Genomic DNA, 13,167 nt, shown 5'->3' on the forward strand with positions numbered 1-13,167 from the left:
TCTTTCTTCATTCCTCTCTCTCACTTCAGTTACAAGCTCTTTCATTTTCATTCGTTCATCCTGTGACATATTTCTTCTTATGTAAATTGTTTTGGTTTCCTCAGAGTCCTTAAGTTTCCAAGCCCTCCTCAGCAAGGCCTCAGCTGCCACCTGAGACTTTAATTTCAATTTTAATGGTCTACTCTTGCCTTCCTCAAAAGCTCCTAGTCTCACACTTTCTTCTACCTCAGCATATAGGCACTCTTCCTCTTCTGAGATCTTATTCAGTAAAGACTTAATCCTGTCATTTTCCTTACCCCTCCTATCTTGCCAGTTCCTGTTAGTTTCCTCCCTCAATCCTGTTATGATCATGCATTTTTTCTTTTCAGCAATATCTCTCACCACATACTCATTTTCCTTTAATGCCTTTACCATTTCACTCTGTGTAATCACTTTATTTTCTTCTTCCTGCTTTTTCACTATCTCCCTAAAGGACCTTTGTACTTCCTGGTGTTCATGTTTCACTTCTTTCATCCTGGCATCAATTAGGTTAAGGCATTCCTCCTTCCCAAAGTCCCTTTCGGATATTTTCTTCCCATTTCGAGGAGTTTAGCCTTCATCTTTCTTTCTGCACTTTCTGCACTTTGCGACAGTAGGACATTAATAGGACATTAACACAGAGATACCCGGGCCCTGTAAACACCATAGGTAGTTTCTCCTCTTCCCCGTCCACAGCCGGAGACGAGCCGTCCTCAGACTTCCTCTCTCGGCGGTGGCGTGTGTGTGTGTGTGTGTGTGTGTGTGTGTGTGTGTGTGTGTGTGTGTGTGTGTGTGTGTGTGTGTGTGTGTGTTTACCTAGTTGTTTTTACCTAGTTGTAGTTTTACAGGGCCTGGGCTTTACGCTTGTGTGGCCCCATCTCCATCTCCATCTCTACACTTATCCAATTTTTCTTTAAAACTATGCACACTCGTTGCTGACACCACTCTTTCACTCAAGCTGTTCCACGTCTCAAAACATCTTTGCGGGAAACTATATTTTTTAATATCTCTTAGACGTCTTCCTTCCTCAGCTTTTTACTGTGCGATCTTGTGCTTCGAATGTCATATTCTTCTCTCAGGATCAGTTTCTCATTATACACTTGGTACATTCTGTTGATCAATTTATAAACTTGTATCAGATCCCCTCTCTCCCTTCTCTGTTCCAGGGTTGGTAGATCCATAGCCTTTAGTTTCTCCTCATGTCATCCCTTCAAATTCTGAAACCATTCTTGTAGCTATTTTTTGTAGTCTCTCCAGCTTCCGTACTTGTTTCTTTTTATGAGGGGTCCACACTACTGCATATTCCAATCTGGGTCTTATTATAGTACTTACCAATTTCTTCATCATTTCTTTGTCCATGTAGTGAAATGTTATTCCAATATTCCTTAGTAAGTTATATATCTCTGATTATTTTCTTCTATCGTCATTCCCAAATCCTTTTCCTTTTTACTTTCTCCAGTTCTACTCCATCTCCCATCTTATAGATTCCCACTGGTTGTCTTTCACTCTCCCATGTGTGTGTGTGCGTGTGTGTGTGTGTGCGCTATAATGTGCTTGCTTTTAATCCTAACTACTTACAACAAACTTTAGTAGAACTAAGTTAATGATTTCTGGCCTATGAAAGTGAACCCTTATCTTTATCAGCCTGATGTATAGATATGAGAAATAAGAATATCTAAAAAAAAAAAAATTTCTGAACCCTCCAATCTCCATCCTCAGGCAGCAATATCAGAGGGAGCAGCAGATGGTCAAGTGTTGTACATTGCACCACAGAAGCTGCAGCGTCTGCCTCCCAGTGTGCATGGGATGCCTCAACCATCTTCTTCCTTCCTAGAAAATGTCAGATTTCTGTATGTGGGAATGATGAGTGCTCTTAGTTTTATAAATTATTCATATTGTAAATCAACACACCGAATTATGCAGTATTGGTCTTAGCTCATTCTAGATGTGAGCAGTTTTATTATAAATTTACTGTAGCATATTCTTGCACATCAGATAATTTAAAAAGTTGGTGGATGTTTTCCTCCCTACTTCTGGGAAGCAGGTAAAGGTGTTTGTTTGAAATTAATTTTTTCACAAGGAACGAGTGTCTCACCATTCTGCAATTTTCTGAACTTCAGATATGCTCAGAAAGAATGTGAGCTGACAGGCTACCTAGCATCCCTTCACATGATACCAGCCGGGGACAGGCCTTCCCTCATTATTATTGATGATCTCCACTTTTTCAGCTACAGAGAAAACATGTAAGTCAGGGACTTGTATGATATTGTAATCATTGAAGACACTTGTAACTATTCTTGCTTCATTTTCCTCATAGTACTTTTCTTTTATTATTGTATTTATGTAAACACAAGTTAATGTAATGCTTATTTCATTCATGCATTTATTTTTAAAAATGTGTTTTGAGCAGAGATGCAGCGAGTCAGTTGATGAATACAGCAAAAATTCTGTCTCTTGCCCAGGAGTCTGCTGAATTCTGTACAAACTCCCCAGGTGTGTGCAGTACCAGTCCACTCACTACTTTTGTCAAATGATAATTGCTGCAAGTGTTAAGAAATAAACATAAATGTTATGATGAAAAAAAGTAAATATATAGTACAAAAATTTCCATATCAAATTATTATAAACCTGAAGAATTCACAGGAAATAAGTAGGAAAAAACTATTTTCTCTCTCTCTCTCTCTCTCTCTCTCTCTCTCTCTCTCTCTCTCTCTCTCTCTCTCTCTCTCTCTCTCTCTCTCTCTCTCTCTCTCTCTCTCTCTCTCTCTCTCTCTCTCTCTCTCTCTCTCTCTCTCTCTCTCTCTCTCTCTCTCTCTCTCTCTCTCTCTCTCTCTCTCTCTCTCTCTCTCTCTCTCTTCTTGCAGACTGATATATAGCTTTTGCTACCATTTCCTCAAGACTGCTAACCATTAATCTTTGTGAGTTGTTTGATGAACTTCTTTCCTTCCTCCTGATTGTTGTTAATTTTAATGTTCATATTACATCATCTTTATTAAACCTGATATGTCACATTTACTTTTGTGTAGACATTATCACAAAACATTTAATTCCGTATTCCTATTTGTAGATTGCCGAATCCCATACCCCTGCAGTGTTCTGGCATCATGGACATTAGGCAATGGTCTTCTGAAGAAGGGTGAGATTGAGGCCTTTGCAAAAACCTGGTGTCAGTATGTATGGAGTGTGCAAAGGAAGGCTAAAGTAAGTTGTGCTGTTAATTGTTGAATGTCTGTAAGCTGTACAAATTGCTCTAGGGTTGTGAGTTTCAGTGAAGTGAACCATGTAGGTACAGTGGTTCCTTCTATGATGCAGTTTGTGTAGCAGGTTCTTGTTTTGTTTCTTACTACTGTCAGATCTTCGATATGCACTTCTGTTTACAACATCCATCTTGTTAATACCACAGGCACCTCTGCTTTTTAAACTTTCTATTGCTCTCCTTCCATCTTCAGGTTTTATTTTCCTGTGCCTATGTTGGAATAGTAATGTTATTTTGAAGTATCTTTTTAAAGTTCTTGTTCAGCATATATTACAGTTGTGCTATTTACTGATAGCACAGTTTCTTCAATTCTTCCTTTTGTTTTGTCTCTCTTTCTTCATATTTGAATTTATGTACTTAATGAAGGCAAAATGTATCTTATTGATTAATATTTTAAATTCTTTAGATGGCAGTTGATGTAGATTGTAGAGCCTTATGTTTCTTCATCCAGAAGAAGTTGTCATTAGTGATTCAACTCAGACAGTACACACATGATGAATTAGAGTCTGACATACAGTTATATTGTTGGCTTTGACTGTCAGGTTGCTATACTTACTTATAAAGATGCCTTTCATCAGTAACACTATATTTCTTGGGACTTTTACTTGGCTGGTACTTTTATATATCTCTGGCAAGTTTTTTGAAGAAGCAGTTGTGCTTGGGAGATTAAACCTCCCAATTTGGTAACAGAAACGAGCCAGCTATCATTCTGGAGAACCTAAAATATGTAGTGCTTAGTGCCTAAAGTTGTAATCACATAATTTTTAATAATTTTAACTTGATTTTACCTTTTCACTACTCAGAATCAAGATGGTGAAGAGTATCATCTGGTGGAGGAGGAACAAGGACGTACCTGTATTGTTGAATTTTCCAGGCGTCTTTTGCCATCCCCGAAGCTGGTCCTTCATCAAGTGATCCTGGAGGAACAAGAGCAAGGAGTGGCAGCTGAGGGAACTGAGTGATGATATATGAAATTGTGTCAACAGCATTAGGTACCAATTTGAGTTATATTGAAATGAATGGAAAGCTTTGGTATCAGTTTATTTTTCAGGTGTCATTACTTTGAATACATACATGTTAGCTTAAGTCACTCTGAGGTCACCAAACCATATGTAGTTGTATGTATCGTACATTTATTGTTAAATATTCAAAGCTCCATCCTTCACAGTTGTGTACCAATACTGCCAGAGGTATATGAATTTTACTTTTTTGTTTTCATTGCTCTGTAAACTTTTACATTATCTTTTCTTTTGTCTGGTACATGTTTTCTGAATGTCCATTGAAGGAATGTGCATAGCAGTCATCTGTTTCTGCATTTTCATATTTCTTACATTTTTACATTCTTCTTATTACATTTGGCCTCTTTTGTTTCACATTTATAGTTTTGTACCAAGTTTTGTGGCATCTTAATTGATCACTGTGTGTTTAACAGTTATTTAAAACATATTTCCATTTGTAGAATTGCTTGACTGTTTTATATCCACCATTCCTGCAGTAGCCAATAGGTAATAGTGAGGTTATGACAGCAGAATTAATTTTCAGTTGTAAGTAGAAAAATACCTTTGCTTTTATTTTTACTAGATGCTATGCTTTTGTTAAAGAAGGAAAAAAGGATATATGATTGTAGATATTTTTCTTTCTCAGAAAGAAAGTGCATTTGAAATATTTGTTATGTATCGTTAAAGTCAGTGTATAATTCTACAGAAATACAAAAATTCTTTATTCTACTACTCAGTTTCAGTTTACCCATCTTTGTGGTTCATGAGTGGATAATGACTAGTGGATGAAGGACAACATATTCTCAAATGCTATGGAGTCTTGCTGCGACCTCGTTCAGTACGCTTTGCCGCTGTAGTATAAGGTATTCACATTTTGAAGGGTATTATTTTCATAATGGTTGCACACAGGTAATGCATCACGACTAAGAAAACAACCCCTGAGAACTGGATTAATAATCTCTGGCTTATGATAACACTTTCCATGAAAGACCAGTGCATGCCAAAATCTGACCAACACACACTTTACTCTAGATAATTGGCTTTTGACAAGTGACAGACCAAAATTTTTCAACTTGGTCAAAAATAGCAACGTATACCTACTCAATACTAAGTAATGAACTCTTTTAAGGCAAATGTGAAACGTTGTTACTTGAAAATTGCCATGAACATGCTTTTGATTAATGACATGTAACCATGTTATAAATGTTTCCTGATAATTCGCCATTGTTATCCTTATGATTGCATCTTGTATATTATCATATTTCGTACATTCTCATATTATTGCTAGAATTTGCGTCAATTGAATTAAATCAAAACGTAAAAAAAAAAAAAAAACGATGCGAATGTGGAAAAAAGTAAATAATAACACAACCTGTCAATCTTGAAAGGGAAAGAGGAACGCCACTGTTGCGCAACAATCGTGCGCAACAACTGCTTCAGCTAAGTGGTAACTGCAGTGTGGCCCTATAGTGTGTTGTCTCGATGTTTCGCTTTGCTTGTGAACTTTCACAGCACCTTTCATGCTTGTACCTCTGTAAGGAATACTCTGCTTTATGGGGAGGTTGCATGTTAGTGTATGTTGACAGCAAAGTTTTCAGTGATTGTGATGTAACGTTGACGGTGAGGAAAAAACAAACAAACAAACACCGAGTGAACCAGCAGTATGTTGCGGCCTTGCGGGTGTGAGGCTCGTGCACATGGTAAGTTATTTGTATTTTAATATTTGTACAATTATGAAAACTTATAAAACGCATTAGGCAGAACAGGACGCCAAAATTATGTCTATTTGACTAGTTAAAGTGATGAGCGACCTGTCAGCGTCGCTCGCACAATATAGGCCTAGCGAGAACCTCGAGAACCCGGCCATTAGCGTCTTGCTGCCTCTGTGGCGCTTCATATAGGATACGATACAAGCGTACGGGTTTCTTTCAGTGTCTTTCAGTATTCCGAAAAGACCCGCATTGGTATTTTTTAACACTGGATATTGGCGTTTTGTTTTTATTAGACTAGTGTGTGTAGCTCTAGACCAACCCACCAAAAGGCTGATATTGAAATGCCTCAAAGTCTCGTCGGTACACCTGATACAAGTCATGGCGTTGGGCTCGGGACAGATTAGCCATGTACTGCGGGAGGAGAGACGCGGTTTTACTTGGCAGATAGCTAGGGTAGTGAAGGTCATCAGGAGCCCCAATTAACCGCAAGAAACGTTCAGAATCGTCCGTCAATGTTTCGTATTTGGCAATGACATCATATTTTATAGCACAAGGGAAGCAGAGTTGGTGGTAAGGCCTCCAGTGTTCATTGAAGTGAGGCTCTGTGAGGCTATTCACATAATTCACAAATGCTGAGAATGTGAATTCTGTGTTGGCACCTGCTCCATGTTTCTTGTTGTATTTTATGATTTGGCGTACATATCGTCCCCAGTACGTGTGGTTCTTGCCGTGCTCCAGCTTGTTTTTGTAGGCTGAGAGGAGGCGCTCATAAGGGTCCCGAACTATCAGTAACTTGGTATAGGTGTTGAGCTTGTTCTCCAGCACTGAAGTCTGATGAGAGAGGGAGAAGATTAGTCTCACTCATACTCACATGCACACACTATACCACTGTAGCAGTGATAATAGAAGTAGTGTTATAAATGGCTGGTCTCATTTGCAATGTTAATGATTTCTTTCTGTTTTCTTTGGTAAACTGATATTCTAAAATCATGTGAGTGTTAATGCCAGAAGAGATGGAAAGAGTGACCCCGAAATAGTGCGTCTCAGCTAAAATTTGAGTCAATATATATAAAATAAAATAAAGTCTTTATAGACTTTATTTTATTTTTCATATATATTTTCTTACGTTAAAGATGATTCCTATATATCATCTTTATGGAAAAAAATATACCATAAAATAAATAAATTAATAGATTAATAATAATAATAATAATAATAATAATAATAATAATAATGACAATTATAATATTGATGGTGAAGAGGTTAGAGTGGGCGCAGTGTAAGATGGACTCACATTATACGGCTGCTTCGCCAGCATCATTTCCTCTTGCAGCAAATGTGGCACATATGGCTTGATGTCCAGGGGGTTCTTTATGGTGGTCATCCCCGTCAGGATCATCCAGATGCTCTTCCAGGTGGTGCAGCTCACCTGAGAGAGGGAGTGATGTAAGAGCACAGGTGAGGCAGGCAGGTGCAGTACAATGTCACGTAATGACGGTGCAATGGAGGGCAGGGGTAGTGTTGCCAGTGTGGGAGCCTTGCACGTGAAGGAGCCTGACTGATCGATATTATCTCTGTGACTGCTGCTGACGCCCTGACACTTGTTGCTTCAAACTGATAAGAGAATAAAGGTCTAACTTTAGATACCACAGTTTTTAAATTAACAAATCATATTCTGTTGAAAATATATATGAAACTCGTGCCATTCCATTTCATGAATTAGCTTGAAGGGAAGCCAAAGAGTTAAGGCGCCACCACAGTGGGCATAATGTACGGCATGTGGTGCAAACTGAGGGGTGGCAAGTGTTCTCAGGTGTCAAAGACAGCAAGTCCTGAATCACTAATGTGTTGTCTTGCGTCACCAAAAGTTGTTTATGTGGTAAATGTGGTAATCTGATCTGACTACGAGATTTTATCTTCATTCATGTTGTTTTGTCTTCTTGTCTTAAGTTTCCATTGATGTTCTTTGTTCCTTATTTTCAACTCAATCTGATTATTAAGGACTTGCTTCAAAATGTATGATCATAAACCTGTCTATGCATAAGAAGGTTAGCTGATGCTACTGGCATGCTCGCTGGTGTCTTTGTATATCCGAGTAAAAGACTGTGTAGTGTGAGGTGGTGCCTGCAGTGTGACCGGGCTCAGGTCAGCGGTCTCCACCACTGTCTTATCGTTTGCATATGTGATTAGAGGTGCTAAACGATGACAAAAAACAAACTATACCTTGGGCACAAAACAGTACAGAGCCTTGTGACGGTCATCCACCAGAAGGAAGATCAAGTCCTTCTTGCCATTCGGAAGGTACTCTGTGGCCTTGGGTGACCACTTACGACACGCTTGCCTGAGGGCAGTTTTCCGACGCTGCTGCTCCTCCTCCCAACGCAAAGTTCGCTGGCGCTCCGCGTCATCGCCAGACTCGGCTACCATCTTGTTGGACCCGCCTATGTTGACCCCAAGGCCTGACTGCCTCATCACGCGTATTTCTGAAGGTACACAGTGGATGAGAAATTCAATAGAAAAGTATCTTTATGCGTATGTGCAGACATTTCATAGCAATGAGTCATTATATTGGGTTACACCTGTTCTGGATGCAAGTTCTTAATTGATTGTTCATTATGCTTGAAAGTGTGTGTGTGTGTGTGTGTGTGTGTGTGTGTGTGTGTGTGTGTGTGTGTGTGTGTGTGTGTGTGTGTGTGTGTGTGTGTGTGTGATTTTCTTAGATTTTATTTTCTTTCCATCAGAATTACTTTGATGTTGAAATACTTGGTGGCAGTCATGCTGTTACTAACTGTCACGTGGGTGTGCAGAGCTGTCCTGACATCTGGCGGCAGGGTGTGAACAAGAACTTTGGGTGTGGGAATTAATGGCATCCCGTCAAGAACGAGTAGAGAGAGAGAGAGAGAGAGAGAGAGAGAGAGAGAGAGAGAGAGAGAGAGAGAGAGGCAGCCTTTCACTAGAAAATAAATCGAAAATTGATATAGTTACTATTTTTTGCTGTCCATCAATTGATTTCAGAAGTATATTACAGTATGCATGTAGATATTGTTATAACGTACAGAGATGGTAAGCAGTTCGAATAAAAGTGATGTGATTTATGTTCTAGTTGATAAAAAAAATGCCGAAAATATCGATATTCTGTGCGGCACTCGAGAGTCGTTACCGCATGTGCACCAAGTAAATCACCATATTCTGAAACACCTGCGCCGCTTTTCTTCTACTTTCAAAAGAGTCTACTTGAAGTTATACGGCTTGTTCAGGAATATGTATTGCGTTTCAAGTTATGTATTACAAAGATTAGGCATGTGTTTACCATGCATGTTAGTCTCGCTGGTTGGATGGGTTGTTTAGTGAAGAGTGAACCGTACGTGTGTTGCGTGCCAAGGATAGTTACGGTTTTGTTTATTTATTGTAATTACTACTACTACTACTTCTACTTCTGCTTCTACTTCTACTTCTACTTCTACTACTACTACTACTACTACTACTATTATTATTATTATTATTATTATTATTATTATTATTATTATTATTATTATTATTATTATTATTACTACTACTACTACTACTACTACTACTACTACTACTACTACTACTACTACTATTATTATTTCTTATATACTCTCACTTTCAAACGTTTAGTTGTCATTGTCAAAGGAATCTGATTAAATCTTTGGAAAAAAAATGTAACTTTGAAACCCGCAAAGCTCATGGGACAGATTGCCACCAAATGTCAGGTCTGCCCAGTTGCTCGGCCATGGCCTGGCTAACTACAAGGTAGTGTGACAGTGCTGAGTGTTGACTCCTGATGCCTCACCGGTAGGGGTGACGAGAGCCCACCAGGATGACGTGGTGCCAGGGCTTCTGCTCCTGCAAAGCCACCACACCACACGGTTAAGTGATGAAGTACTGGCGGTGTATGATTCACAAAATACAGACTTTAGGGTGCGTGCTGGTCAAGACACTCACCACAGAATGCAGGTGAAAAGTGCCACGCTCAGGTAGAGGAGCCATCTTGGGAGACGTGACATACAGGACTGCGAGAAGTCCCTGCACAAGAGGAAATTAAGCCCTTATAATGACTGGCGAGCCGCTGGGAATTGGAGATGTTTGTGAGGGGCGAGGCGAGCTGGTAACGTGCCGATACCACCACGCACACACAAAACAGTCACAAATCCATCGCCTGTTGGAGGCCAGAGGTGCATGAGTTCCTTAAAACGCCTTGACGCTCCCTGAATGTTGTGGGAAAGGTGAGACTTGTGTGAATGAGTGCAGCTCTCCCGTTTCACCCTAAGTGTTACAAAAACTTTACGCGGCGGTCACTTGGTAAGAGGGTCATGTGCGTGACTCAGAGCATCACGGATATCACTGAAGCTTTGAATACCCTTGGTTACTGAGAGAGAGAGAGAGAGAGAGAGAGAGAGAGAGAGAGAGAGAGAGAGAGAGAGAGAGACTCTTGAGTGAGTGAGTGGGTGAGTGTTTACCTGTAAATCTCAAGATATTGGAGTGAAGAGGGGAGTTGCGGGGCCGTGTATATCGTGGACTGGTGAGCGTGTATAGGACAGGTGAGTGAGTGGGTGGTGGGAGCCAAGGAGAGGTATAGGGTACGTGATCACATGCCAGGTACGGAGGAGAGTTGTACGCTATAGATGTGTGTGTGTGTGTGTGTGTGTGTGTGTGTGTGTGTGTGTGTGTGTGTGTGTGTGTGTGTGTGTGTGTGTGTGTGTGTGTGTGTGTGTAGGTGGTTGGATGAGCGTGTGTGTACCTACTAATTATCATCTACCAGTTTATAGTAGAAGACGATTTGAATTAGCTCGTCTTTTCCTGTCTCTATAAATCATCCTCATTCAATGTGTGTGTGTGTGTGTGTGTGTGTGTGTGTGTGTGTGTGTGTGTGTGTGTGTGTGTGTGTGTGTGTGTGTGTGTGTGTGTGTGTGTGTGTGTGTGTGTGTGTGTGTGTGTGTGTGTGTGTGTGTGTGTGTGTGTGTCTGTAACAGCTGTAATTCTTTCACAGGTGTACACACATACGGGAGGAGTCACCGGTAAGGAAGGAGGGAGGAGGGAGGAAAGGAGACGTCACTTCATCAGGACACCGTTAAGTCCACAATGACCGCGCGGGATCAGGAGGTAGGTCACTGAAAAGCGTACACACACACACACACACACACACACACACACACACACACACACACACACACACACACACACACGGCGTGAATTAGTTATATAGATGTTTACTTGTCTTTACTGTATTAAGTTGAGATTTTTATGTTGTCACTCCGGATTTGATTATAATAATTAGAGCATCAAAGTGAAAAGAAAATGGCGTCCCTGATGTTTAGTAAAAGAAAGCACAGATTCATGCGTGTCCTTTTCATTCCAATATTGTACCTGCTGCGGCACCTGCAGGGATTAACCCTTTCAATACCATTGCCCGCTTCCATATCTATTCTGCTTAGTATTTAGGGATTTTTTTTACAGCTTCAGAAACTCATCTGCTTGGGGATTAGAATAGCGAAAACTGGCCATTAATCTTCTGATTTCCATGGACCCTTCCTAATGTAAATAAGGTAGTCTAATCGTACACAAATGTCTAGGTAAAAATGTGTCCCAGTATTGAAGGGTTTCAATCGAAAGGAGTGGTCGATTACTTATAACATTTTGTGTCTCTAGATTTATTGTTTTGTTCAGTAAAATCATTTAAAGACTACAATAATCGGTAATGCCTCTGTAAACACTTCTCTGGATCCTGTGTACCTGAATAAACTCCCACAGTAGTTCCTTTTCTCCCTGGGACGGATCACTGTTAGATGGATAGGAGTGCGCTTCCTCAGTAGAATGAAGTTGTGACCACATTGTGCAACTTTTCGTTATTTTATCTACTACATTTAATATGCTCTAGTGGAAACTGCCGCGGGTCTCCAATGGTGTTTTTGTGACTTCAATGTTAGCTTATCAAGTGTTATTCATTATCACTGTGAAGAAAAACATCCATGAGAACCAGCCTTTGAAAATAACCATAAATTTAAAGCGTTTTGAAAATACTGCCCATTCTCCAGCTGGATTCAAAAGCAGTCAAACGGTGGAGGACGCACGCCAAGCTGTACTCTGTCCGAGCACCTTGCAAGCGTCTACCGGTGGAATGATACCCCCATGACTTGGATCCACACTGTTACTTACCTCGAGTTACTCCTTGGAGCAAGTGCCTCCGCAGAGCGATGTGCGGTGCTGAGTGGGGAGTGTCGCAGACCTAGAGTGGTAATTCCTGGCACTGCTGTGTGGGCACTGCTGGCACTGTGTCCTGCACGCACTAGACGCCTTGGCGCTTGAAAGAGAGAGAGAGAGAGAGAGAGAGAGAGAGAGAGAGAGAGAGAGAGAGAGAGAGAGAGAGGAAAAAAAAATAAGATTTCACTATACTCTTACCAACGTTTCACAGCTAGAGTGTTTCTCCCTCACGGTGAGAGATGTGAGAACGAGGCAGCGTTATCTTGCCCTGCTTCTCCGTGCACGCTGCCTGATGGACTGGCCGGGGCTGGCTGGTGGGCGCTGGCTGCCTGGCTGGTTGGCTGGCTGGTGGGAAGGAGGGCAGCGGGTGGCTGTGGTGTTTGTTTTAGTCACCGTTGTCAGCCTTTCCGCCGGCCTAACACAATCACGATCTTGGGGACAGATCACAAATATCAGGTGTAATTTCAAGTTTATCCTTTGCGCTCACAACCCACAGTAAACGGAACCTGTTTTGATTATTAACATTTCACTCTTATAAACACAATTTTTTATGGCAACTCGGTGATAAGTCGGCTTGCCATCCATTTTTTTACTTTCTTTGATAACTATCAATGGAGTCATGAAATCATTCATGGAAGACCTAACTTTCACTTAAGTCTGCGTACAGTGGAGGTGAGGCGGTGAACTGCCCGCTAATGCAAGGCGAGGCGTGCAGTGCTGTGCGGGGCAAGGCTCTACAGAGTGGGTTGAATGGTGACTCGCATACATGCATAGTTGTGCGTTTCAGTGCGGATATATCAAACTCCCAGGAATGTGAATAAGCTGAAGTACTGTTATTCTAATACGAATACAAATACTTCATAAAAGTACTCGTAAAATCAGTCATGAACACTTTTCTGTGAAATACACATTGATATGATTCGGCTGCTCACTGTAGTACTTAAGCTATACTGTGGTGGAA

The 13,167-nt window shown here is 40.7% G+C and overlaps 1 protein-coding gene across 6 annotated transcripts; it reads right to left on the reverse strand.

The window, feature by feature from the left end:
- Positions 1-5,570: 5,570 nt before the first annotated feature.
- Positions 5,571-12,803, reverse strand: LOC123519493 (carbohydrate sulfotransferase 11-like). 6 transcript variants are annotated; one of them, XM_045280840.1, is made up of 7 exons: positions 12,405-12,803; positions 12,162-12,306; positions 9,951-10,031; positions 9,799-9,851; positions 8,208-8,467; positions 7,279-7,413; positions 5,571-6,815 (listed from the first exon to the last, which is right to left on the reverse strand). In XM_045280840.1, the coding sequence occupies exons 3-7, from the start codon at positions 10,010-10,012 to the stop codon at positions 6,294-6,296; spliced, it is 1,032 nt and encodes a 343-aa protein (XP_045136775.1). In that variant the 5' UTR covers positions 10,013-10,031; positions 12,162-12,306; positions 12,405-12,803; the 3' UTR covers positions 5,571-6,293. The 6 variants fall into 6 exon arrangements, with proteins under 6 accessions (XP_045136775.1, XP_045136776.1, XP_045136779.1 ...); XM_045280841.1 differs by having other exon boundaries at positions 9,951-10,164; XM_045280844.1 differs by lacking the exon at positions 12,162-12,306.
- Positions 12,804-13,167: the final 364 nt, after the last annotated feature.

Source organism: Portunus trituberculatus, chromosome 45 (genome assembly GCF_017591435.1).
Source record: "Portunus trituberculatus isolate SZX2019 chromosome 45, ASM1759143v1, whole genome shotgun sequence".
Lineage (NCBI taxonomy): Eukaryota > Metazoa > Arthropoda > Malacostraca > Decapoda > Portunidae > Portunus > Portunus trituberculatus.

Coding starts and splice junctions, on each gene's coding strand:
- LOC123519493 (XM_045280844.1), bottom strand. CDS start 10,012: ATGTCACGTCTCCCAAGATGGCTCCTCTACCTGAGCGTGGCACTTTTC. Junction 9,852..9,950: donor CTTTTCACCTGCATTCTGTG/GTGAGTGTCTTG, acceptor GTGGCTTTGCAG/GAGCAGAAGCCCTGGCACCA. Junction 7,414..8,207: donor TGTACTGTTTTGTGCCCAAG/GTATAGTTTGTT, acceptor TCCCTCTCTCAG/GTGAGCTGCACCACCTGGAA.